The sequence below is a fragment of the Mucor velutinosus genome, assembly GCF_035048745.1.
Source record: "Mucor velutinosus strain NIH1002 chromosome Unknown tig00000093, whole genome shotgun sequence".
Lineage (NCBI taxonomy): Eukaryota > Fungi > Mucoromycota > Mucoromycetes > Mucorales > Mucoraceae > Mucor > Mucor velutinosus.
Window position 1 is genome coordinate 2,624,319 of NW_027041907.1, and position 27,441 is coordinate 2,651,759.

A 27,441-nucleotide genomic window follows, 5' to 3' on the forward strand; every position below is an offset into this window, starting at 1 on the left:
TGGAGGCTACACCAAATTTGTTACTAAAAATACACTATACTAATAGCAATCATTTCAAAAATAAAACCATTCAACTGCCAAGGAAATGTGTCCTTTTTCTTCTTTATCTTGCTTTTTCACACACATCACCATAAAATGTCAGCCCCACCCTACCATCAACACGGCGATTTCTACGATAGACCTGCACCTCCACCTCTGCCACACCACATTGAAACAAACAGAGACTCGACAGACCGCTACCCAATGAATGATATTCCAGTAAATTCACCTTCGCCTTATCCAGTCTATAGTCAACAGAACAACAGCTCTTTAACAGCTGTTCCATCACCACCTACACATCGCTACAGTGATCAATCAGATATGAAATTCATGGATCACTATGATTCGGACGATGATTTGGAAAAGATCATTCCTCGTGAAAAGAAGAAGAGAACATGTATGGATAAACTCTGCTGTGGCTGCTGCACATGCTGCCCCAAATGGGCTCGTTGGTGTAGTTGCATATTCTTGATCATCATTATTATCATTGCTATTGTTGTCGGTGTCTTGGCGGCTTTGTTTAAGGTTCCAAATGTCCAATTTACCGGGCTTAAACAGGATCCCGTCTATGGCTATGCCAACAATGTGCTCAGCATGACATTTGATGTCGGTATCAGTGTGGATAATCAAAACTTGGAGAGCATCACATTCGAAACTATCAAGGCAGATGTAAGTACAGTGTATTCATGACGAGGAAAAAAAAAATCCTAACTGGCACTAGGCTTATTACCCTGCCCCTTACAATGTCTTTATTGGAGGTGGTAACATTACAAATACACACATTGCCTCTTATGCCATGACCAACATCACCTTCCCATTCTCGGTCAAAGTCAACTCATCAGATCCTGGACAACAAGGTGTATTGATGGATTTGGTCACTCGATGTGGTCTCGATGGAAGCACACCACAAAAGATTAACTTTGATTATTACATTTACCCCACTGTGCGTGTTGCTGGTATTGCCATCACACCAAAGATTTCTAAATCAATGTCGCTTGCATGCCCGGTATGTGTATTACATCTCCCTTTATTTTACCATGCACTAACTCGCTTTCCTTAGACATCCGAATTAAATCAACTATTGGGTGGTTTATTCACAAAATAAACCCAACATAAAATCCATGTATATCAGTGTATAAATATTCCTTTAACTATCAATAAATATATAAATGCAGTGTTTCCCTCAGCTAAGCCCAGTTTTGATCCTTTGATGTCAGTAATCATGACAGACTTTGCTATGCAATGTTGCCTTTTATAGGTACTACAAAACAGGGCTAAAAAGAATTCTTTGAGTCGTACGGTTAGATGCACATGTGTGTGCACATTATGCCAGATGACTATAGATTTTCTAATGCACAGAAATCCATACTTTAATTCACTTTTTTATATCTTAATGCGAAATCACGCAAATCATCCAACCAGTCTTGATGGTCATTCACACTATGGAATTAGGGTTGGCCTTTGCTAAATCAGCAGTCGGTTTACCAATGTGAGATTGTGTCAAGATACGAACTCGACCACCATTGAGATCTTCAGACATGCAAGACATCTAGCTTTTCTTTGGGGGGATCCACCTTGCTTGGCAGTCCATGATAGCCGAGCAGCTTGACTGGGGGAACAGGTGCAACAAATGCAACTCCCTTGGCACTTGAAAGCTAAAATCAAGATCGGCAAAAAGTTCAGGTCCATCACCTTGAGGAAATGTAATGTCTGAAGTACTTGGCCCAATATGCAGTGTTGGCAAGGTAAGGCCAAACAGCGTCGACAGAGAGGTCCTTGACATTGGTATCATTCGAGACATAGTTGTCAGCGAAGCCAGGTGTGTATTTCTCAGGCCAATTGATTGTAGATTGAGTTGATACAATTTTAAAAACGTATTGTGGTTTGATATTCAACAAAAAACAGGCCACTTTATATATTTTGTTAAGATAAAGTAAATTCAACGAGATTCTTTGCAATCATTGCCTCATACTGTAGCGTAAACACGGGAGAGCGAAATTCAGTTGGTAGAGAAACAGCCTGGTTGAATTAGCAGTTGTAAAGATGATGGCGTCGAAACACTGTTTTTTTTTTTTTTTTTTTTTTTTTTTTTTTTTTTTTGTACTGCTGGTTACTTTATTACACTTTACTCGCTTAATTCCTTGGGAACCAATGTAGCGACTCAATATCTGTTCATATGTTTAGCAACCCCTCCAAGCGGACATAGAGTCGTTCTGATATGAAAGCTTTAGCATCGACATAGGACGTAAAAAGCAATTTTCCTCCTCACCATAAAATGCTCAGTACACCTTTTAAACTTTGCCAAACCACAATGAAGCAAGACATCAACAAACGGTTTTAAATACAACCGTTACCAACACCGTATCCAATGATCTATTACTCGCAATCACTTGTAATAAAAACCAACAGGTTCCCATTATATGAAGGTCATGGTTTAGCATTGACTCATTTTGAAAGGCGTTCGTTTCTCAACAATAAGCCTTCCAATCTAAAATCCACTTATCACACTACCGTTTTCATCGCACAATTTTGCCGTCATTGAAACATGCTACTTTTCAATCTCTTGCATCAACATTTCAAAACTCGATTATGGATGGCGCCAGCCTCGAAAAATCGAAATCGCTTTGTTGGGGTGTTTTTATAAGTAGGTAATCGCCCAAAATCAATGCCGCAAACGATACTAGCTGTGCAATAGATTCATTTGACGCATACAACCAATCTTTCTGCAAAGAGGTTGTAGAAACAAATAACTTTGTAGCCCTATGCATTTCCAACTGAGAAAAAGATACTCTTCCTTAAACATGAAACGCTGCACTATAGTTTCAATAGTAAAATGATTGCTCAGTGGAAGGATGGTCAGAATATAATACTGTTTTACTTACATCGTAAACGGCACTGCATACGTTAAAGTTGTTCATATACTGTATAACTTCCCCACATAATAAATTTAAATGATATTCCTCACAAAAAAACTGTTTGATGGATACTAGGTCAATTGATTGCACCTCATCTTACTTTTGAATAAAGAAGAATTTAAATTGTATTCATTTAGTTATAGCTCTTTTATTACAAGCATAAAATTATATTAAATGCTAGATGTTAAGCACAGAGAATAAAAGGATTATTATTTGTAGCTTATAAAAACTGTTCGATATTATAAAAACAAGAAAAGACTTATTTGAATAAGATCAGACACAAAAACTAAAGATTTATTAATGAAGACAAGAGTTATTCAATTTATACTAAGTTCTGAATGCTAAAGTAGCAATTTATCTTGTACAACGCTTATCACATCTGGTGAACCTCAGTATTTAGATAGCTGAGATGCACTTCAATTATCATAGCTTGTCCATGTTGTTGCACAACACAGACATATCTACCCATCAAGAATACCTTAATCTTTATAGACAGTTGTAGCCCTTCTGCCACAACACTAGATCAATAGGAAATCAACTAGTTGTAGACCTTCGCTGTTTCGACCTCTCAACCAATCAAATCGCTCAAAAACTCCGCTAACCTAAAAAAAATTTTGCGAGGGTTTCCCCCTGTTTTGATGTGAGGCAAAATTTTAAGCTCCGCTATATATAGCACTATAGCCGTTACTATCATCAAATTTCCCTCAGGTGCTAGAGCATGCCTTACTTACACCACCTAGCTTTAGATTCTGGCATTGAGACCCTCAATCATCACTAAAGTAAGTAGTGATAACCAAGCGGAGGCGGCCTATCTACCTCCTAGCCTCGGATAAAGTCTTGTTGAGCTTCAGGGATAGGCACATCCACACAACGTAAAAAAGGTATGCTTCAAAAGAAACATAATAATAATAAAAGAAGGAAGAAAAGAACATAATACTATAAGAGTACAGTAGTATGTAGGCAAAAAAAGGAATGCTCACACGAAGAAAGCCAAAGAAAAGCATAACAAACACAACATCGAAGATGTTTAAAAAAGCTCGTTGCTGTTGCAAGAAAAATGCATGCATGAGCAACGTGCATAGTAGTAATAATAGTCGGATGTAAAGCAACATGACACAAATACGCACAACTGCAAAAGCAACAGTGGTATTATAAGTTTGCAATACAACATAATGACTAGTGTTGTTTCATGTAAAGCTACAGAGGAAACACTACTCACAAAAAAAAAGAAGAAAAAAGCGCAACAACGCAAACATCATGAATGCATTATCATGAGAAAGGAAGCAATAACATAAGCGTTCAAAGAAGTTTTATATCATTGCGACCAGAAGAAAGAAGATACTTACCACTTACCACAGCCATAAATACACCAGAGGAGTATGGGCAATCACCGGGCACAGACCAGAGAACGAGCATGCACCAAGTACAGCAGACCAGGAAAGACTAGATTAGCAGCAGCAGCAGCAACACCAGCGACATAGAAAAACCAAAGAACGAACGTTACAAGCAGAGACCAGACAAATACCAAAGAAATTACTTACCGCTTATCACCACAGATAGACCAGAGAATAGGCAATCACCAGAGAGAGAGACGAGAGAACAAGCATACATCACAGATAGCAGACCAGAAAAGACCAGACTAGTAGCAGCAGCAGGACCAATAGCAACACCATCAACAACACCGTCAGCAATACCATAAAAACCGAAGAACGAGCGACGCCAGAGACCAGACAAAGATTAAAGAAGCAACCGCCGTAGATAGAGACAACAGAAGCAGCTACCAGACATAATAATCAAAGAATCAGACAACAGAGATAGCAGAGAAGTAGTGACAGCAGCACCTACGTCAAAGAGGCAAAAAAAAAACTATCGAAACCTAATAAACAAATTCGATTAGTGCTTATTCTACGTCTTCTAGCGCTTGTTATCAAATGGTACCTACTATATTCCACTTCAAAGAAGCAGTATCAAGTATTTCTAACTGTACAAGGCCGTGTTATCAGAAGCTAGAGTGTTGTTTTCAATCGAAAGGGTTCCAAAACCGATATGGTTTGATACTAAACGTGTTTGCAAAAAGGATAAAAAACGAGGGCATGGAAAAATGAGAGGGCGCCACAACCGACGTCACGGCCAGTAGATTTGGCCTCAGTATTGTACTATAGCAGCGGTAATTGCGACCATTTAATTTGAAATTGTGCAGTGGTATTTTTGTGTTTAAACTTGGCTTGATTCCACATCCTTTAAACGTTTTTTTCTAAAGTTGACTATGAAAACTGTGATTATAACACCCAACTTTCTAATACATCTCTAGAGAATTAAAAAAGCCGCATCGAATGGTGCTAATTACATCCAGCTTTTAGACCGAAAATAATGAGCAATTTGCAAAATTATGAAAACAGGTTTTCTGTGAATATGTCAGAATCTAGCATATACAAGTCTCATAGAAGCAGCTTCTAGTGTTGCGTTGCATCTTTACGATCAATTTGATCCGATATTTATCATAGAAAAAGTCGTCATTTTCGGGGTAAAAAATACGATCGTTTGATTTTCAAGAATTTTCCTTTGCTAATACTCATGTGAAAATGGGGATTTTCATGGATTTGCAATGATCCAAAGAAAATTGAGATAAAGCATCAGGAAGTAAGGCGTATCAAAGGAGAGCCGTTTGGTGCTATTCCAAGCGCACAGAACGCTTTGTGACATGAGTTATTCGTGCTTCAAAATGGCCAAGTTTGGACATAATTTGGTCTAAAGATAAGACGTAGTAGGCTGTGTCGTTAAGCAAGTTAGTAACCCATAGTTCCGTCTGATAACTCAAACGTTTTTCCTTGTACGGAACCCAATTCCTAAGCGATATACGGTCCTACTCTAGTTCTGAGGCTCAGATCTATCTTTTTGAAATGCGCGACTAGAGTAGTAGCTTCAAAATTTGAGCGTAAAAGATATTATTATGCAGATTTGAATCTAACGGCTTGCTCGGATTGAACGAGATGCTTATCAAGTTAGCAGGGCAATTCCGGTAATCGTTCGCCACAGGGATACCATATCTAGTAGTTGTAAAACTAGGCTTAAATGTTGTATCAAATGTCATAGCAACGCCTTATTACACTAAAAGTTTAGGTTATTCTTAGGTCCTTTGGATAAATCATGCTAATCATGATTTACAAAACATTTGTTAAGTAGATAGTAAACCTATTCGTACTATAGTTCATCGTCATGCTGTAGATCCTACTAGCATAATGAAAAGTATATAAATGCATCCTTGGGATGCATTCTCAATAAAAGTGTAACTCTTTGGCAGATTCAATTTTACCTTGTATTTTGACATAACATTAAAGTCTATCCAAGCTGCTGTTGGACACTCATAATAAAGAAGAAATAGCTGATACCCGACATGCTGAGCCGGTGCCAGGACGACTGGGGAAACAAACAATAAAACTTTGCAACTATGTCAAGCGAATAAAGGTTCATGGTACCTAGAAATTTTGTAATATAGTGAAATCGGGTTTAAATGGTTTCACGGAGCTGCACTATCGCCGAAAAGGCCACCTCCAGCTAAGTTGTCTAAAGTCAATTGCTCTACAGTAATGGCGCAAATTAGTTTTCTCTTTTTCGTCAGCGTTAGTCAATGCACGCTCTGAATTTATTTTAAAGACTTCAGCACCGCGTATGGACGTTTTTGTGCTGTTGTTACGAAAGTGAAAGTGTTTTGTCGCTGCAAACTCCAATTTAGGGGTTGAAAAACGATTTTGACAAAGAAACATTGTAGATGTTTAAACGAAGCTTCATTCTGTAGAGTAAACACGGGAAAGCAAAATCTAATTAATGAAAAAACCAGGTTGAGTTGACGGTTGATCAAGGAATAGCGTCAAAACCGCACTGGTAGTTTTTTTTAGTTTAGACTTTTAAAGCTTGAATCAACGGGAGAACCAATGGAAAAAAAATCACTCATAAAGGAAGTGGACACGATAGTTTGATATTACAGTTCAATAGAGAGGCCATTGTGTGTGTTTTTTTTGTAGCCGATCCTTGGGCTATGATAATAATGGGAGTCATGACACAAACCCAAAACGAGAGAGCATGAGCCAAGCAGTTACAAACACTTACATAACCCGATTGTGCTTTCCAGCGACTACCGCATATGTACTCACAATGATATTCACATTAGTAACCCCAGAATGGATGACAACTGACGTATGGTATTTACCAAATGAGATGAATAGAAGCATATTACATTCAAGAGTTTGGCTAGCAATTCTGAATGTTGAAGCTTCCGCACCAGTGGCCTGAATTATTAGGATCCTAATAATTTCATTTGTCGGCTATCTCCATTCCCAGTGCTTTGCCCCTCAGGTTTGTCCAATTCATTACTACTGATAGCGAAGAAGGAAGGCAGTGATCCCATATGTACAAGTACCGCGTGGATCCTTTTAGCTGGTAATTCTTTTCAAAAGTATTTCTAGGCCCAAGAACTGATAATGGGTATTGATTTGAATGGAATTCAGTGTTTAGATGTGTTGTTCATAGCTTGGGGCTTGAGAATATGGCGGTGCACAGTTGATATTGCACATGCTGATATACTGTATATTGACTTCTACCATCAGATATAAAAAGATAAGATAATGTTGCTCACTGTGAGAGGAAGGAATAGTTTTTTTCTCTATCTTTTTCTACTGGACCAATTTTTAATATGAAGCTTGCTGTCCTGCCTTCATTGCTGCTGATATTTCTGCTGCCTACGCAAAAGCTGCCGTCCCTAACAGTGGTGTTGCTGCTGCTAGCATATCCATTCATGATACAAGTATATTGGTGGTGACAACTTTCATGTACAAATTTTATTGATGTGTTCTCAAATCATGGTAGGCTGTTACTACCACGCCTATTCCTGCTTCTTTGACATCCTACGATTAATTTCATGATTGACATGATTGGTCCAATCACCATTTCTTTTGCATGAAAGACGAGCTATAAAAAAGAAATTCTTTTTTTTTCCCTCTTGCGAATAATAAAATTTATTATATAACACGCTATTTATTTCCTAGTCATCCCTGCTTATACACAAAGTCTATTTAAAATTAACACATTGCAATTACAGACAACAAATTTAAAGGTATTGTATCTGCACTATATATGCACAAGTCGCGTATCACTGTGTATTCAACCAACCCTACAGAAACATGGAATTATGCGCCCATCAAGTACAATACAACGGATTATGCGCCGTGTGTGGCTCACTACTAGAAACGTATGCGAGATAGAGAACATGTTAGTTGGGAAACTGCTAATCATATAGGTTGTGTATAACCATAGAAACTCGGATGACCCATCAGGAGCAGTCATCGGCAACAGTAACATTCGTATGGGATATGACACGTTTGGTTTGACAGTGAGCCGCGAAGTAAGTGGGAGGGCAAAAGAATAGGATATGCCAGATATTGAATCAGGATTTGACAGGAGGCAGAAAGACTGGAAGCAGAAAATGCAAGAAGATTACTGAAAATTCGGAAATTATCACTCATACTGGATCTGGATCAGACGATAGTGCATGCTACTTGGGACAAGCATGTGGATGAATCACAATACAAGGCTGACGATAAAGGCATCCGACGATTTACATTGCCTGGCAGTGATGTTGTATATTATATCAAGTTGAGGTAATGCTGAGACCAATGATTTGTAGCAGCAAGTTTTGAAAGTGTTGTGTACGTAGACCTGGATTGGCAGAGTTTTTGAAGCAGGTAGAAGAAATGTATGAATTACATATATATACCATGGGAACAAGGGGTTATGCCGAAGCAGTAGCTAAAGAGATTGATCCAAACGGATCCTTATTTAAGGAGAGGATATTATCCAGAGATGAGAGTGGAAGCAAGTATGAGTTCTGCTCGTGTTTTATTTGTGAGCTGACACTATTTCCTAGGTGTTACGCAGAAAAAACTACAGCGACTATTTCCTTGTGACACATCCATGGTAGTTGTGTTGGATGATCGGTCGGATGTCTGGAGCTTTTCACCCAATTTAATACGGATAAAGCCATGTAAGTTCTTGAGAGGTTTCAGCAAAATAGAGCAACATCTTAAAAAGAATGGGGGATAGACGAGTTCTTTAGCAATGTTGGAGATATCCATAGCCAGAATACCCAGATTACACAAGCAGTGGCTGGTAAATTCCATCAATTAACAAATTCGGATAGGATGAGTATTTTAACCGAGAATTCCATTTGTAGAACAAAATGACGATCCTTTCTCCAGACATGACGATGATAACGAATTAGACACAGTTCTTCAAGTAATGTGTATAACCAAATGACGAAACAATAGAAGAAAGATTGGCTCAGCGATAAATTTTTCCCAACGATAGATTTTGACAACCATACACACGACCTTTTATTCCAAGCCTGCAGATGATAAAGAAGCCGATGTTACTCATATTATACCGCACATGAAAAAACAGGTGTTAAAGGGTGTCATTATTACGTTTTCAGATGTGATACTGAGTCCTGATTTGAAAGACCCTACGCTGTCGTGGATTTGGCAAATGGCTACTTCGTTTGGAGCTACTTGCTCGCTGGATCTCACAGGCAAAACAACGCATCTGATCGCGATTTCCACCAGCAAAAACAAAGTACACGCAGCACGAGAATACGGACATTGCAAAATAGTGAATCCTCTCTGGTTACTGGATAGCACAGCAAGATGGAAAGTGCAGCCTGAAGAAGCATACGAACTCAAGGAATACCAAATCCCATCACCAAAGACGTCTACAGAAGACGAGGAACAGGCGTTGCAGGACGATCAAGAAGCCCCAGAAGAAGAGTTGATTGAGAATATTAATTGGGATGATGCCAACAGGGAAGTCGAGGACTTTATCAACGAGAGTGGCATTGACGATATATGGGGTGACACTGATTCAGACACCGTGGAGAGGTAAGGAAAGTCCTCTTAGTCTATTGTATTCTAAATTAATTACAATCGTATTAATAGCCCATTACCGACGCCGTCGCATGGATGGAAGCGAAAGCGAGACAGTGGCGGAGAGAGTGGCGGAGATGGCTCTGATGATGAATCGACAACCTCTAGCATCAGCACTGCAGGTGGACCGAGTATCTTGGCAGTGAGACGATTGAAAGCGAAAAGACGAGGCAAATCACACCTATCCAAGGTAACAACAGCACCCAGCTCAACATGTACCAGTGGGAACACAAGCGACAATGAGGATAGCTCATTAGATGATTTTGCTGGTATTCTGGATAAAGCATTAGAATAATAAACATTGGCGTCATTTAAATGAACGAAATCAAGGAAGCATCTCTTAATTCTTAAATTGAGCCGAGCTAAGCACCAAAAAAATGATTACCAGCCATTTCCATTTATATCAACAAGAAACCTGCTTGATTGAATAATCATTTCGAAAAGCATATATTTTACAATATAAAACCCATCACCTAAACCAGAATATTTCCTTCCTTTTCTTCTTTTTCAACTTTTTTTTTTTTTTTCTCTTTCATTAAAATCTGAAATATGCCGACGAGTGAAGAAAGAGAATCACTTGTTGCCCATCATGGTGGTTCTGAAGGTCATTTTGACTTGTCTGCAGAGCAATTAAGTGAATTGTTTGACCCCAAGAACGAAGATCTTCTCAAAAAATTAGGTGGCGTAAAGTCTATTTGCAAGAAAATCCAAGTGAACACATCGGTTGGTCTCTCTGCTGACGAGGGCTCCAGCCAATCTGATCAATCAGCGTTCCAAGATCGTCAAGCTCATTTTGGTAAAAACATATTGCCTGAGCCAAAGACAAAGACATTTTTGCAATTGCTATGGGCTGCTTATAACGATAAAACCCTTATTATGTTGAGGTATGTTTATTTTGTTGGGTGACATGACGTAGATATTAATCACTACCGCTGTACAGTATTGCTTCTTTGGTGTCATTGGCTGTTGGCATCTGGGAGGATTATTCACCTCGCCACCCTGAAGATGAACCTCGTGTTGGATGGTACACATAGAGCTTGTTTGGGAAAAAAAAAATCACCAAACTAACCACTATAATAGGGTTGAGGGTACTGCCATTATCGTCGCTGTATTAGCTGTTATTTTGACAAATGCCGTCAATGATTATCAAAAGGAGGCTCAATTCAAAAAGTTGAATGCAAAGAAGGAAGACAGAGTGGTTAAGGTATTGCGTAGTGGTCGTGAGCAACAGATCAGCGTGTATGATATCAATGTTGGCGATGTATTGATGTTGGAGCCCGGAGACATTATCCCTGTGGATGGTCTCTTTTTGGAGGGCCACAATATGGCCTGTGATGAATCCTCTGCTACGGGTGAATCAGACACTATGAAGAAGAAGCCTGACGGCAAGGGCGATTGTTTCATCTTGTCTGGCTCCAAGGTACTGGAAGGCGTTGGTCGTGCTGTTGTCGTCGCTGTGGGCGAGAACTCATTCTTTGGTAAAACCATGATGTCTATGCGTGGTGACGAAGCTGAAGGCACTCCTTTGCAAATGAAGTTGGATACACTCGCTGAGCAGATTGCAAAGATGGGTTTCGCTGCTGCCATCTTGATGTTGTTGGCTCTTGTGATCAAGTATTTCGTTACAGCTGCTCTTGCACCTGAGTTCCCTCCTGCTGCTGATATTGCTGCTGCCATGATCTCTATTGTTATTCAAGCTATTACCATTATTGTCGTTGCTGTGCCCGAAGGCTTGCCCATGGCCGTCACCATGGCTTTGGCTTTTGCCACTACACAAATGCTCAAGGATAGTAATCTTGTACGTGTCTTGGCAGCTTGTGAAACAATGGGTAACGCCACAGCTATCTGCTCTGATAAGACTGGTACATTGACTCAAAACAAGATGACCGTTACTGAAGGCACGTTGGCCGAAGAATCTTTTGAATCCCAAGAAGAAACCAAAGAATGGTCCAAGAACGTTGACAAGAAGAACGTATTGCCTCTCATCTACGAAGCCATCGCTCTCAACTCGACTGCTTTTGAAGGAAAGGACGAAGATGGCAAGCCTGATTTCGTTGGTTCCAAGACTGAATGTGCTCTTTTGGGCTTCACTAAAGGCTTGGGTAGCTCTTATGAAGATCTCCGTCATGACGCCACGATTGCCAAAGTATATCCCTTCGCCTCCAAGCGCAAGACAATGACAACCATCTCTGAAATCAAGGAAAACTCTGCTCCCTCTACTTCGAATGGCGATTACAGAGTGCACGTCAAGGGTGCTTCTGAAATTGTATTGGAAGCTTGTAAATATTATATCAACAACAAGGGCGAGAGTCAAGAACTCGACGAGAAAGCCTCCAACAAGTTTAACGGCATTATCTCCTCCTATGCTGATAAGGCTCTCCGTACTATTGCTTTAGCTTATCGTGATATCTCCAAGTCCAAATACAAGAAGGTCAATGATGATGAGCCTCCTCTTGAAGAGTTGACTTTGATTGGTATTGTTGGTATTATGGATCCGTTGCGTCCTGGTGTCGTTGAGTCCGTTAGTGCCTTTAGACAAGCTGGTGTTTTTGTTCGCATGATTACTGGTGATAATTTGAATACTGCAAAGGCTATTGCTCGCAATGCTGGTATCTTGACCAAGGGTGGTGTTGCTATGACTGGTCCTGAATTGCGTGCCATGTCTGTTGAAGAACAGCGCAAAGTCATTCCTCGTTTGCAAGTGTTGGCTCGTTCATCTCCCACTGATAAGACTATTGTTGTCACTCGTCTTCAAGAGCAAGATCAAGTGGTTGGTATGACTGGTGATGGTACTAATGATGGTCCTGCTCTCAAGTTGGCTGATGTCGGTTTCTCTATGGGTATTGCTGGTACTGAAGTCGCCAAAGAAGCCTCTGATATCATCTTGATGGATGATAACTTTAATTCCATCTTGAAGGCTTTGATGTGGGGTCGTGCTGTCAATGATGGTGTTCGCAAGTTTTTGACTTTCCAATTGACTGTCAACATTGCTGCTGTTGTCTTGTCTTTTATCTCTGCTATTGGTTCTGAAAACGCTGAAAGTATATTGAGCGCTGTTCAATTGCTTTGGGTCAATTTGATTATGGATACTTTGGCTGCCCTGGCTTTGGCTACTGAACCTCCCACTGAGGATTTGCTCCAACGCAAGCCTATTAGCAAGTATGCTCATTTGATTAACTACCGCATGGCCAAGATGATTCTCGGTCAAGCCATCTTCCAAATCATCATCAACTTGATTGCCATCTATTTGGGTCCTCGTATCTTCCATTTGGGCGATACTACCTACGATCAAGAAGTGTTGCGTACTATTGTCTTCAACATCTTTGTCTTTTTGCAAGTCTTTAACGAAATCAACTGCAGACGTATCGATAACACGATCAATGTCTTTAAGGATATGTTTGATAACTGGATTTTCATTGCTGTCCAAGTTGCTGTCGTTTTAGGTCAATGGTTGATTGTTACATTCGGTGGTATTGCTTTCAAGACTGTGCCCTTGACTGGCCATCAATGGATTGTCACCATCTTGATTGGTGCCTTGTCTATTCCTGTTGGTACCATCATTCGTCTGATTCCTGACTGTGGCTGCGAACGTCGCTTCAACGAAGAGGCCAAGCCTTTAGCTACTTACTCTCGTATGACCTGGGAAGGTGCTATCGGTGATGTCCGTGATGAATTGCGTGTCTACTCCTTGTTGCGCCGTAGCCGTGGTAGTAAATCTCGTGATATTCCTGCTCGTTCCAACACTCGCAACTCTAACAACGAACACATGGCATTCAGTGCTCCTAATACCAATTATGGCGCTACTAGCAATGGTAACGGCAATAAGAACAGATTCGCTGACCTTGTTAAGAATGCTCAAAAGTATCAACAACAAAATGGCAATCAAAATAATGAAAACTAAATTATGGTCGTGTATATTTACTGTACTTTTATAAGCAAGTGAATAAAATCAATTTTTTCAACTAAACAAGCCATTTTAAAGAGTTACTCTGCAAGAGAGGTAAATTGAATATAGGCTCGAACATGGCGTGCTTTAGCTCGGAAGTCTTCTTGAATGTACGAGCTAGCTGTTAGAATGTATCTGAATGATGAACACCTTTTAAACATTCTTCTTGAATAGAAGCCATTTGCCAATGGACACATTTCTGTACTTGTCATCTACCATGCGGAGTGCAGTGTTGGGCGTCTTGATGACATTGTTGTGAGCAAAATTCATCAGCTCGCTCACCGAAAAGAGTTCCATACTCGGGATCAACAATAATAGCACATGCAACATTGACCAGTGGCAACATTTTCTCGACAACGAATAATGATGATCGTTCCTAGAACAGAAAAAAGTAACAAACAAATTGCTCTTCGATTTATGAAATGATCTCCTTGATGATTACTGAAAGTTAGTTGTCCCATGTTGAAATCAGTTGTATTGTTATCATTATGTGGTGCAGACTAGGGTAACTCAATTGTAAACATTAGCCCTAACAAAGTAGCTCAATTATTAGTTATCCCTATTATAGTACTACTATATTCATCATTATTTACTATGCTAATTAATGTGAAAGAAATACAGCTTTGAGAACCTCGCTTCGAGATCGAATTGATATCACCCCCATTCATAGCACCAGACATTTGGGTAGCACTACCTCCACCTTGTTTTCAAGATGGCCATAACATGTAGTGCATTCAATCTGTCACTATTTTGGATTTGAGATTCTCACTTTTCCTCTCATTTAGGAATTATCTTTAAACAAACTGAAATAGTAGGTTTGGCTCTTCTAGGATGCCTCACTCCTGTATTGGCAAGAGCAAATCACGTTTGGCCTCACAGCAAACCACAATTAGCTCTTACTACTCAAAAGTATGCAAAGCACCGCCAAGTCTGGGCGGATTTGAGTAATAATTTCTTGTGTTAGAGGCTGTTTCAGGCTACCAGAATAGCACTAAACAATTGCTTTAATTTAGTAGTTACTTATGGACACCTTTGCTCAACTTTTTTGAGAACTAAAAAACATCGACCAAAATCAACCAAAAATCACGAGTGGGTGCCTCGCGGTTTTCATCAAAATTCAAACGATCGAATTTTTGACCCCAAAAATGAAGACTTTTACTAAGGCATATATTGAATCAAAAAATTTCCCTCAATCCAACGCAACCCCTGGAATCTCTTTTGTGAGACTTTGGTGCGTAAAATCTCAACATTTTTGCCAGAAACCTGATTTCATATTTTCACCTATTGCTCAACAAGTTTGGTCATAACATCTCTTTTTTATAGTACCATTGGATGCGTCTGGAAAGTACTTCAGGAAAGCTTAAGAGGATATCGAAGAGCCATGACAATTTATATAGTCGACTTTTGAAAAACAAGTGGATCAGGTCGATTTTCCACAGAATCTGGCCAATCTGATACAGAACTCGTGCGGACCTTGAAACGTTTTTGGCTGCTTCCAGAGTGCTTTCTCATATAATCAATGTTTATGAAGCTAATGAGAAGGGGATTGCGAAATTAATGATATAATGGCTTATCCTAACCACTGTATTCTGCTCTTATTGTGCGTTATCTGTGATCAATACATAGCGCCAATCGTTGTAAATTGCTCATGTAGATACGCAGTGCTAAGTTGTCGCCTTATTCAAAATTGCATATGCTACAGAGTTGCCAGCCTTGTCATAACATAATAAATTTATGATTCCTAGGTACTTTTACAACCCTAATATAAAACTGAGTTGCCAAGCATTTGTCAGGCATGGTTCATATATGATTAGAGCTTTATATTAAATTACTATCAATCGACAATTAAGTTTTTTTTTCTAACATTTTAGCTATTATTAATCTTGCAATATTAGCCAAAGACCCGCCGGCGGCGCAAGCCATCTGAAAGTAGGTTGACTTCCACCAAAGCAAAGTATAGGTCAGAAAACTAACTGAAGACTCGAAATGTTCATCATAACATAATAAATTTATGTTCCCTAGACATTTTCAAAGCCTCTAAAAGGAAAGAAGTTGATCTAATATGTATTTTGATAGACTGGTGTTATTAAATATAGAATTCAAGAAAGATAGCATGGCTAACGATAGCGTTATTTTTTTTCACCTACTTTCCATACGCTTCAAAAGCTTCTATTACTGTATTGCTTTCATGATGAAAAAGTATTGAGTTTGCCAGCTGGCCCCACCAGCCAAAATCAATTAAAACTCAGAATGCCGTTCTACTCCAGATTGGTCAGATATTAATAGTTTTTCGACTTGATTGAACTATTATTGCAGATTCGACTATATAATGTATGATGATCAACCCCTACTTCTTTAAGCTTTTTTGGAGTACTCTTCAAGGCGCATCCAATGATACCAAGTAATATAGATGTTTTAAATAAGCTTACTGAATAATTTACGAAAATATGAAAAGAGGTTTCTGGCCAAAAAGTCGAAATTTTACATATCAAAGTCCCACAAAACTGACTTTGGCGGTTGCATTGGATCGATAGAAACATTTTGATTAAATATACACCATAGTAAAAGTCTTCGTTATCAAGGTAAAAAACGCGATTGTTTGATTTTCGATGAAAACCATGAGGGGTACCTCATGGTTTTTGGTTAATTTTTGGCCGTGTTTTTTAAGTCCCCAAAAAGTTGAGCAAGGATATCAGGAAGTTACTGCTACTCGAGTACAATTGGTTGGTGCTATTCTGACAATCTAAAACGGTCTTGAACGCAAGAAAACACAGCTCAAATGCACTCAGATTTTGCTGTATCAGGGACTGCAAGGACTAAAAAGGAGGGATACCAGTATGCTGCTTGCCCGTACATAAAGTAACTACGTGTATATGGATGTAGAACATCACATAGGAATCAGATTTACAGATAATATGAAGAGTTTTCGTGTGTAAGTGGAGGGTCAGAATAAAAGTAGCAGTTTTCTAATATGATACACAAGGGCAATCGGTAGCGCAAGTTGGTTTTCACCGAAGCGAAGCAAAGGTAGAGAGTCATCTGACGCGTAAATACTCGTTTACTATTGTGAAAGCATCTTGGCATACAAATTGGCGCACTATCCCGTGAAAAGGATGCACGTAATTGTACCCAGACATTTCAACCTCCATATTTACAATACAGTTGAATATCATGATGGAGTGGCTTTTTAAGATGGACTCAATAATCCAGATATACGGCAGAGAACTGCTGACAGTTGTTCTTTCTTGAGAAACATCGTCAATGATTCGTCTTTGCTGATTGATGTACGGGCAGCAATTGTATTCCCAATGTGTTGTTCTTAACGTACACACGGGGTTTTCGCGCTGAATAGATGGAGTGTAACGAGTAAGAACAGACATCTTTTGCTCTCTTCCATGCATGGCTCTAACGAAATAATCCAAATCAACTTACTGCACAATCAATAGGATCTACATGTATGTCCCACTACAATTTGACAGCCCTTCTTTAATTTAGTTAGATAGATTCCTTTTGTTTGTTCCATTTTCAATGTGATCAAGACGTTACACTAAATACGAACAGTTGCCATAGTTATTGCCAATGGAAACTTGTCTTCTGGGGCAATTCAGACAACCGAATACCAGTTTTCCGTGCATTTGCGCAAAGTTCTTTCAAATGTTTGGTATTAATATAACCTTGCCCCATGCTATTACTGCTCAATCAAGATCTGAAACAGATAGGGGTTCTCTCCCCCCGTACTGTCTCTCTCTGTCCAGAACACACGGGCTTATTCTTTTTATCAGATTTTCAATCTGAGTTGGTCATCAGCGTATGAACACACAAACAACATACAAAAAAAAAAAAAAACCAATGCATACTTATCTATATTGATAGGATATATATATATATATATATGTACCTGACATGGCCGATGGTGCCTTATCCGTAATTTTCCTCTCTCTATACTACGAAAACGTTTCTCCCCAATTGAATTAAGAGATGACTGAATAAAACATTTATCCCAAACATTGACATTCCAATTGGGTATTTCCAGAAAGACCTTGTTTAGATCCATCAAGTTTTCAATCTCAAAAATTTAACGTTACCAATTACAATTGAATGTGGGGGGTCAAGTTATCAAGTCAGATCAAGAAAACCTATATAAATGAAAGCATCTGGGGAAGGTAACCATCTTCCTTATCTCTCTCTCTCTTATTTTAAAAAAGAAAAAATGGTTGCTGGTGCCGCTGCTAACACTGCTAAGAAGTCTTTCTGGTCTATCTGGTATAAGCATGAAATTATCCCCATCTACGTTACTGTTGGTGCCGCTTGTGGTTTAGCTGGTTACTATCTCACTCGTCTTGCTCGTGGTCCTGAAGTTGTTTGGGATCGCACCAACAACCCTTACCCTTGGCAAAACATTGACCAAGACACTCAAGTCAAGTTCATGACCGTCAACCAAAAGTTCGGCAAGACGTAAGTTGTTTTTATATACATCCATAACGACAGATTGAAGTCAGGTACTAACATCATGTTTCACCCTATAGCTACTCTCGCGATAGATTATAGATTATATAACCAAAAACACACACTCATTTAATATAGCAGTACAAACATTTTTTCTTCATCCATGTATTTAGGATGATTGCTCCTCATCATTCTAGATAAACCTATCTACCTATTTATTATAAAATAAAGAAGAGGCTCGCTTGCTTTCTTACCAGATAACAATCATTCAATTCACTCTTGAATTAATTTTTTAAGTTTTTTTTTTTTTTTTTTTTTTTTTTTTTTTTTTTTTTTCTGAAAAGAAAACGTCCATGTAAAACCAAAATGATCTGATACTGTTTGAACCTTGTTGCCAAGTTATATTGCACTGAAACCTTCCTTCCTGCCTTTTTACTGCTATCCATCCCCCTTTCGAATTTCCATGTTGTATAGCTTAAATGTCCAAACATGCAATCGACATTTAGACCAGGATGCCACCCCCCCCCCCACCCTAGGCCAAATGTCGACATCTTTTGATGACCCGAAATAGACTGATAAAGACGTACTCATCATTGGTCGAAACGAGATGTTGTTGATTATCAATTTTTGTGGTTTTGATAGGTGTTCCATCGCCCGTGATTGAGTCACTCAGCTTCCCCTTTTTCTGATTTCCTGATTAATGTCTATTGTTATCGTCTGTGCGAGAGAGCAATCATGGAAATGATGTCATGATGGTATCCATGAGTTGGTGGAAATGTCATCATTGATGTCAGTAATCATGATGACACTCACTGAAAGTCAGGCTACCACTGCCTCCTGATGCGAGATGTGAGCAAAAACGAAGCATCAGACACTTTGCAAAGGCCATTCCTTTACATTGTCCATGCCAGCATGTTTTCACTAGTATTATATAATTTTTATTTGTTTTTTGTTGTGAAATGAAAGAAAATAGCAAATGAACAAAGGGAATGTAAGTGGAAGCAATGCTTTTTTGCGTGAAAATAAGCAAACATGGAAAGACTATTAGTATGATTTTTTTTTTTTTTTTTTTTTTTACATGATTTATAATGAAGGTTGCTGGATATCCACAGCAGAAGAAGGTGGTTCATTCGCCGCTGCATCAGTATCATGTCTGCTATACTTTTTGTTGTGGTTAGAGTTGTGCGTGGTTTGATGGTGCCCTCTACCCACACCCGCATTGTTCATCATGGAACCAGACCAAGATTGAGCTGCTCCACCACCTCGCTTACGGTGTGAATTACCTCGGCCGTTGCTTGCATTTTGATATACATTAGAATTGTGTGGATAAGTGTGCTGTCTGTATCCGTTGGATGCTAAGTAGTCATTGTAAGTAGTGTTGTAGGGTCTACGATGATGTGATGGGTGAAGGTGATGCTCGTAGGCAGGTCTTAGAGCCACGTTTGCGTGCTGCTGTTGTTGTTGTTGTTGTTGCCAGGATAACGTAGGATAGTAAACGGGCTGTGCATTGCTTGTTCCCACCTGGGGATAAGGTACTACGTATTGATTCCTGGTCAAGAAGGGTTGCTGTGGCATAAGATAGACACCCAAAGGTCGATTTTGTGGTGATTGTTGGTGATGAGATAAGGGACCTATTTACCAGATGAGTGTAAGTTGGTGATGCTATCAAATACATCTGCAGGAACTTACTTTTGGGGCCTATATCCATGGAGGAAGATGGTGAACTTGGATGATCCAACGTACCTGCTGTCGTTGTAGTTGCTGATTGAGCTGTTGGATATTGATACACCAACACAGGGAAATGTCTATTCACGTTCAATCTTCTCTGCTGTTGTTGCTGTTGCGAGGGGAATTGTGATTTGGGTGGTGTCGATGCTGGGCTGTTCTCAGTGGTTGTTGTATGGGTGGTAGCCACACTGATCATGTCGTCCTCCACGGCAGCTGTGATGGTGTCTTGTCCTATCATGGCAATTTCTTTGTCTGACTCTTCCATTTCCACCATAAAGCTCATGTTGGCAGGTTTCTTGGCAGCCAGTTTATCGATGAAATCAGGAAATATAGGCGAAGACGACTCTTTGAGTAGGTTGGTCAATCGCGTCTTTTTAGACAGCACAGGCTCTTGCTTCTTTAATATCTCTACCACGACAGGCTTCTGCTCCTTTTCCTCCTGCTCCTCTGCTGTCGTATCGTGTCGCCAGTGATCTGTAGAGTGGGTGGTTGTTCGATTTTTAGCATTGGTCTGGTTGCTCGTGCGACCCGTGTCTCTGCTCATGCTGCTAGTGCCACCGCCACCACTTCTGCCTCCTCGGCCACTGCTACGTTGACCATTACGCTGACCCCGTTGTTGGTTGTACGCATGGTCTTCACGGGTCCAGGCACCACGATCCGTGTTACGACCGTTCATCAAACTGACAGGCGGTGCACCCCAACTCTCATGCTCGTAGTCATAGACTTCCACAGCTTGAGGCTGTTGTTGTTTATGCTGTTGACTCTCCAGTTGAATTTCCTTTTCCACTTCTCTGATCAATCTCTCTCTCGCAGTAGCAGCAATCGCATCTTGTTCAGCCGTGGTTTCCTGCAATCGATTCGCATACGAGTTCCAGTCCCCGGATGTCACGTCTTTCTTAACTGCAGCCTGTTGATCTGTTCTGACGGTGGATACAAACTTTCGCCATGTCTTTTCATCCTCAGTCAATGGTTTCTCTGCTTTGTTGTCTTCTTTTTTTTCGTCTACTTGTTCCGCCTTTTCTTCTTTGGGAGCAGGTTTGGGCTCTTTCTTCATCATGGTAACAGGCTTCTGCTCTTCGTTCTTGAGGATCTGTGTAGGCTGACTCTCTTTGGATGGTGTAGACGATGGCTCTTCAGGTGCTTGCAAAGGAAGCTGCTTGGATTGATTTGTTTCATTGGGTGCTGCTGCAGCTGCACCTGCGGACGATGTGGATGGTACTGCTGTTGTAGTCGTGGTAGGTGGTATTTGCTTGTTGGCAGCCACTAAATTCCAAGGTTTGCTGGTATCAGGAAGTTTAGGTGGTAAAGGTGCCTTTGGTGCCGGTGTTGCTGTAGCGTTGGTTGGCGTTGGAGATGCTTTGACAGAGCCTTTGTTGGTAGCAGCTGAAGCGGACGATGGAGATACGGCAGTTTTCTTTAATTGTGTTGTGTCCGCAGAGGCAGCAGCTGGCTTCTTCAAAATCGTCTTTTCCTTCAATTCAGCTTGTTTAGCAGCCAATGCATCTGCCTTTTGCTTGGCTCGCTCAGCAGCAGCTTTGAACTCTGCTTCTTGTTCTTCCCGACGTTTCTTTGCACGCTCTGCAGCCGTCAACATGAGGTTCTTTTGGACGACAATAATTTCCTCTGTGCTTTCAGTGGTGGCATTGATGGGTTCAGGTATAATGTGTAATGCATTGGCGTTACTGATCTCTTCACGAGAATGGTCTGATCTAAAGCTCTGTTCGGATAATCGCCTTGGTCTCTGTAACAACGACGTAGGGTGATATGAGCCATTGTCGTACTTTCGATCATAACTAGGTCGTCGATGGCCATAATGTGGTTGATGGTCCGTGCTCTCTCGTCGTGTGGACGCTGTTGTAGAGCTAGCAGCTCCCCGTCTGTCACTGGTACCTGACGTGCGTCTCTCATTGCCTCCGTCCATGGCTGAACTATGGCGTCTACTGTTATAATTGGTGTTGCTGTAACGAGAGCTGTAACCATAATCTTCCGAACGGCGATAGGGTTTGTAGTTGGTATGATGTGGGTCGTTGTCATGGTGTTGATGGTGATGTTGTTGATGGTGTGGTGGTGGGTGATGGTAAGGTTGCTTTGGAGGGTAGCTTCTATCATAGTCGTCTGTAAAGCGTTCTGATGGTAATACTGGCTCTGTTGTTCTTGAAGCGGATGTATGACTGCCCACACTGGAAGCGTCTGATCCAACCTGAACTTTAGTGCCATCATCAAATTCGACTACGTCCACAGAGAAATCGTCCATGTCCTCGCTTACCATCTATTTTGCATGAAATTTGAAATTAAGGTTTTTTCTTTTTTTTTTTTTTTTTTTGTGGGGGGGGGGGAAAAATCAATTCTTACCTCATCCCATGATCTGTGATTTGGATCTGATGAAGCATATTTCAGGTATTCTTTATCGTCCTACAAAATAGACACAACAGGTTATATATCAACAAGAGCTGAACCTCACGATAGGAAACAAAAAAAATTATCTTACGATCAATGATAGTTTTTCTAAAAAGACAAAATCGTGTGAGTCCTCTCTTTGTATGCATGTGTGTGTGAGAAATTAATTCGCTTACTCTTGGTGCCAGAAGCAGCTTCAGCAGCAGTTGGAAAATCAGTTGAAGGTGGCACTTTGGTCTGTGTAATTGCAGGCACTGCCCATGCTCGGGTGGGTTTCGCTGATGATGCTGATGCAGTTGCAGGAATCAATACAGGTGATGTAGCAGAGGTGTCTGATGGCTTGCTTGATTTATCATGCGTGGTCTCGGCGTCATGCTTCTTTTCAGATACTTCAGGCTCGATGTGCTGCTGCTGCTGTGAGAGAGAAGGAGAGGAAGCAGAGCCCCAGCCATGCGATGGAGCAGGTGAGGATACTGGTACATCTGTATCCTTAGCATGTTCTCTTCTTAAGCTGGGCAAGTTGATGGGACGGGGAGCAGATATCTTACTGGAAAGTAGTCTCTGACGAGCTTGTAAATTGCGATTACCTAGAGTAGATGTGTTAGAGCTACGTGTCTAGGCGAGGCTCGCTGCACTGTATTTTACCTGCATTTGTGTTGCTATTGTTGCTGCTACCAATGTTACTATTACTCAACATCGGGCTCTTTGGTTTTCCGGGGTATTTCTTTGTAGATGTACTTGCTGAACTTGGAGTAGTGAATCTGACAGGCGGTGTATCTCCAGAAGACATTGGATAGGATAGACGCGTTTATTATAAAGATGAATTAAAGCAGGAATGGAGAAAAAAAAAAGAAGGGAAAAAAAGGTAGTCTATATAAAGAGAGTGCAGAAAGAGAGACAGAGAGAGGAGTGTGGAATTCACCACAGTCTCCTTGTAGTGTGTGTGTGTGTGTGTGTGTGTGTGTGTGTGTGTGTGTGTGTGTTTTGTGATACATGTGTCAAATCAATCAGCGTTTTTGATTGCCACCTAATGCAACACTTTTTGGTATATAGAAACTTTGCAGAAAGCTGAAGATAGACAGACATCCAATGATGTAGTAGACTAAATGTCTGTCCAGAGGGAAGACATTGCCGTCTTTGATGGATAGGGACCACAGTGTACCACCAAATGTAGGGCCTATACCTGGGAGATCAATACAAGGTTATACTTATGCTGTCGATAGTAACCTACCTAATGCTCGCACCAGCGATAAACAAGACTGACAAATACCATTGACTGTTCCCAAAATTTCTGGAGCAGCAGATGTGCTCACCTAATGCGAGATGGGTTAGATTATGTATATTCAAAACGCATTGATCCAATACCATGATACCCAAACCAGTGTAGGCTAAACAACATCCAGCATATCGGATCAGCATCAAAAACAAGTAGGCAAATCGAAATGTCCAATCCTCGCTTGCTTCACCACTGATATTGCCTGCCACCCAGTCTCTGATTGTGCTTAGTTCAGGAAACAAAAAGTACACTGGAATAAAGACGAGGAAAGCCAATCTACACAGCACTAGTGTGGAGTAGTATTTGGTCAATCGAGGATAGATGCCAAACTGAAAGATGAGCTGGATGACACCAAAGAAAGACAGAGCCTTTGCAAAATCAGTGCGTGTGATGCCGAGGCCACCAGCAGCCACTGGAGCAGTGAAATACAAAGGCAGTACTTCATCAAACACCATAGCATGAAAACCAAAGACACTAAAAAAAAAAAAAAAAAAAAAAAAAAAAAAAAAAAAAAAAAAAAAAAAAAGCAGAGAGGTGAGCCAACTTGTATATACGCCTTAGCACTCTGTGTACTCACGAATAGGCGGTAATGATAATGATTGATGTCTGAGTCACTAGACGCATGGATCCACTCTTTGGCAGTATTCTCTTGGTCACAGATTCATCCATGGTGGTAGCGTCGTTATTGGTTGCCAAGAGAGCCGTACGTTCGTTGGCATCCGCCTCCCACTTTCTGTCAGCCAGCACATTGGGGTTCGACTCCTTTAGGTAAAAGTAGCCAATGACGAAACCAATCATGGATCCGCATGAAGATACAAAGCAAGGCAGAAAGTAAGGGTATTTTGTCAGGAACACAGAGTTACCAAATAAGCCAGGAAATTGCTCCACAGGCCTGGCGAGATAACCACCTAATGCTGGACCAGCTGTTCATGTGGTCCATGTGTTAGCACTCAAGACAAATCATCGCATCAACCACAACAGCAGCACATTACCAATCATGCCTGCACCCCAGCAAAAACCAAAGATGGAGAATGCCTTTGCTTTGTTTGTATTGTCCGTGATCTCACTGACCATGCTGCGAGCAACACCTGAATTGCCATTCATAATGCCGCACAGAGCTCTTGCGCCAATAGCCCACCATAGACTCTTACTGAGACCAAACATGCAAGATGAGATTGTATTGCCAATCAGCCCTGTAAGCAGCACTGGTCTTCTGCCATATCTATCCGACACTCTGCCCCACATAATGGCAGTGCAGAATTGCGCAATAAAAAAGACAGATGCTGGGGCAGCATCAGCATGCATATTAATCAACTTGTTTTAGGCCTAGCATCCATACTCACTTATCCATCCTGCGTAAGCGCCAATTTCCTTTTCATCATTGGACAAATGAAAGTCTTTGATCTGGTTGAGTCGCCAGAGCAGCATCGTGTTAACACTGCATTGAACCGCACGCAATCACACATAGTAAAGCTTACCATAAAATAAATAAAGGGAAACAGAATAGTAGATGTCAGTGGCTCGCTAAACAGCAAGATTGAAATCACCAACATCTGTACTTTGGGCAAGGGCGTCACTGCACCGTCATCGTCGTCGTCTTGGCTCTCGTTGTCTATCGAATACTGATCAAGCGAGCGCACGTCGCCGTTGGGATAGTGTCTTGGGGAGGAGTAAAGGGAGGAGCCTCGTGTCTGTCTTGCTGCGTTGTTATCATCTGCCATGATCTTTGGAATTGCGATAATAGGCGTGGTGTAACCAGTCGAGTTGAAGTGGCTCAAATTAGAACTAATTGACTGATTTGTACCATGTCTGTTTAAGTTGTTATTGTATAGACTCTCTACATCGTTGTCCTGTTCGTAGAGATAGCTGAATATGCTATCTGTGTAGCTCTTTGATAACGTATCTTGAGGATCCATTCCTGTTGATGAAGGAAAAAGAGGGGAAAGAAAGAAAGAGACAGGAGAATAAAAGGGGAAGCCTTTCCCAATTTAAATAGATCCAGTAGTTATCATGTAAGCGTGTCAATAGACACAGTGCAACAACAGACTATACAAAACAGCAGCAAAGCCTTATTTTAGTCACATTGAGTCAAAAAGTGGTATGCACAGGGTAAACTCTAAATCACACACACACACACACACACACACACACACACAGAAATGGATCGTCATTCCTAAAGAAAAACACACCCCCCCCTTTTCAGTATAAAAGAGATTAAAAATAGAGTAATTTATTATAAGAATATCAAATCAAAACAAATGTTAAACCAGGCTGTAAACTACAGCCATGGCCATGGCAATCCATCCACCATTGGCTCCCAATCTCATTCCGCTGGATTGCATGCTGTCTGATCCATTGCCATTACTGGATCCGCCACTGCTGCCACCACCGGCCTTATTGGCTACAGAGGGTTTCTGGCCTACGGTAGGCACCATATTGGACTCCTGCATACTGGCTGTACAGCTCCACGCATTTCCCTTGACGATATTCTCGCCCTTGAGCTTGCGTTCGATATCAGAGCATCCCAATTGAGACGAGGTTGTTTGAAGACGCATACCGCCACGGACATCTTGAAGCACAGGCAAGTTGTATTTGTTGAATCCACCAGCCAGATCTACGGTACCATGGATTTCAGCCAACTTGGGGAAGCCGTCAATCGAGGTCAGCTGGGTGTTGTTGCCAATGGACAAGGCACCGTCGATGCGGGTCAAATTCTTGAAGGAGGTTTCGGTCAGTTTGTTGTTATTGGCAATGGTCATGGTGCCGCCGATGAGCTCGACTCTGTCCAGGTTGAGTACAGTCAATTCATTGTCATGGAAGGAGAGATCAGACTGGACGTTGGTCAATGCAGGCATATCAATCTGAGCCAAATTAAGGAAAGTGGCCATCTTGAGGGCAACCAATTGATTTGCCTAGTAGCCATGATGAGTAGAAGCACACGCTACTAGCAGAGATGTCTTTTTTTTTCTTACCTCAAATGTCATGAGCTTGTTGTTACCGAGAATAAGCATTTCGCCAGTAACCTCCTTGACTGAATTAAAGTCAAATGACTTCATGTAATTGTTGCTCAGCAATGTGAATGATTCAATGGTCTCTGGTCTAAAGCCATCCACCTTGGGAGCACGGGTATCTTCAATGCGCATGTTGTTGACCTTGGTCAAGCCAGCGGGGAAGCTGATGACCTCCAAAGCAGGCACCACAGCCATGGAGAATGTCTTTGCTTCTGTTAATTTGGGGAATTCCATCTTGTTTAAAATAGTGTGGTTTTCAATCTTGACGGCACCCTCGACTTTTTGCAATTCAGGGGCACTGAATTTCTCCAGATCCACATTGCCATTCATTACTAAATCACCGATCAATTGCTCAACGCCTTCCATCCTGAGTTGAGTAGCTGCGATGTGGTCGATATCGATAGTACCCTTGAATATTTTACATGTCCTGATGGCGTCTAAATCAGCTTGGGACATGACTTTCACGTTCTTTTCGCAGCCGGCTTCCACCTGGACATCACTTTGAGAAGAGACAGCAGAGGCAGCTATCAAAATGGGGAGGAGGGAGGTTACACTTGGTTTCTCACGCTTACACAAAGGCACACACACACACAACTTACATTCTTCTGCACCCAACACAGCAGTACAGAGAGATGCCAGCACAATGGTTGCTAATGAAATGCGGGTCATGGAATAGGAAAATTAAATGTATGAAAAGAGAAACAGAAACCAA

The 27,441-nt window shown here is 40.9% G+C and overlaps 7 protein-coding genes across 7 annotated transcripts; 4 read left to right on the forward strand and 3 right to left on the reverse strand.

The window, feature by feature from the left end:
* Nucleotides 1-135: 135 nt before the first annotated feature.
* ATG7 (Autophagy protein 7) lies at nucleotides 136-1,144 on the forward strand (the record flags this gene model as incomplete). Its single annotated transcript, XM_064821980.1, has 3 exons — nucleotides 136-708; nucleotides 761-1,045; nucleotides 1,100-1,144. The coding sequence occupies 3 exons, from the start codon at nucleotides 136-138 to the stop codon at nucleotides 1,142-1,144; spliced, it is 903 nt and encodes a 300-aa protein (XP_064681666.1).
* A 6,987-nt stretch (nucleotides 1,145-8,131) lies between these two features.
* ATC70_002610 (uncharacterized protein) lies at nucleotides 8,132-10,220 on the forward strand (the record flags this gene model as incomplete). Its single annotated transcript, XM_064821981.1, has 9 exons — nucleotides 8,132-8,199; nucleotides 8,265-8,352; nucleotides 8,409-8,608; nucleotides 8,665-8,822; nucleotides 8,875-8,991; nucleotides 9,051-9,116; nucleotides 9,181-9,242; nucleotides 9,315-9,880; nucleotides 9,938-10,220. 9 exons carry the CDS (start codon nucleotides 8,132-8,134, stop codon nucleotides 10,218-10,220), a joined length of 1,608 nt encoding a protein of 535 aa, XP_064681667.1.
* A 254-nt stretch (nucleotides 10,221-10,474) lies between these two features.
* On the forward strand, nucleotides 10,475-13,826 carry HEM14_1 (oxygen-dependent protoporphyrinogen oxidase; the record flags this gene model as incomplete). The annotated part of the gene is made up of 3 exons (XM_064821982.1): nucleotides 10,475-10,809; nucleotides 10,866-10,949; nucleotides 11,006-13,826. The coding sequence occupies 3 exons, from the start codon at nucleotides 10,475-10,477 to the stop codon at nucleotides 13,824-13,826; spliced, it is 3,240 nt and encodes a 1,079-aa protein (XP_064681668.1).
* A 4,255-nt stretch (nucleotides 13,827-18,081) lies between these two features.
* On the forward strand, nucleotides 18,082-18,419 carry ATC70_002612 (uncharacterized protein; the record flags this gene model as incomplete). Its single annotated transcript, XM_064821983.1, has 2 exons — nucleotides 18,082-18,326; nucleotides 18,398-18,419. 2 exons carry the CDS (start codon nucleotides 18,082-18,084, stop codon nucleotides 18,417-18,419), a joined length of 267 nt encoding a protein of 88 aa, XP_064681669.1.
* A 981-nt stretch (nucleotides 18,420-19,400) lies between these two features.
* EFM4_2 (Protein-lysine N-methyltransferase efm4) lies at nucleotides 19,401-23,232 on the reverse strand (the record flags this gene model as incomplete). Its single annotated transcript, XM_064821984.1, has 6 exons — nucleotides 19,401-19,948; nucleotides 20,007-22,314; nucleotides 22,398-22,457; nucleotides 22,534-22,550; nucleotides 22,619-23,029; nucleotides 23,088-23,232. The coding sequence occupies 6 exons, from the start codon at nucleotides 23,230-23,232 to the stop codon at nucleotides 19,401-19,403; spliced, it is 3,489 nt and encodes a 1,162-aa protein (XP_064681670.1).
* Nucleotides 23,233-23,449: 217 nt separating this feature from the next.
* Nucleotides 23,450-25,634, reverse strand: ATC70_002614 (uncharacterized protein; the record flags this gene model as incomplete). Its single annotated transcript, XM_064821985.1, has 7 exons — nucleotides 23,450-23,619; nucleotides 23,674-23,755; nucleotides 23,808-24,192; nucleotides 24,296-24,641; nucleotides 24,711-25,001; nucleotides 25,062-25,122; nucleotides 25,197-25,634. The coding sequence occupies 7 exons, from the start codon at nucleotides 25,632-25,634 to the stop codon at nucleotides 23,450-23,452; spliced, it is 1,773 nt and encodes a 590-aa protein (XP_064681671.1).
* Nucleotides 25,635-25,979: 345 nt separating this feature from the next.
* On the reverse strand, nucleotides 25,980-27,398 carry POT1_2 (3-ketoacyl-CoA thiolase with broad chain length specificity; the record flags this gene model as incomplete). The annotated part of the gene is made up of 3 exons (XM_064821986.1): nucleotides 25,980-26,630; nucleotides 26,691-27,253; nucleotides 27,329-27,398. 3 exons carry the CDS (start codon nucleotides 27,396-27,398, stop codon nucleotides 25,980-25,982), a joined length of 1,284 nt encoding a protein of 427 aa, XP_064681672.1.
* Between the last annotated feature and the right edge of the window lie 43 nt (nucleotides 27,399-27,441).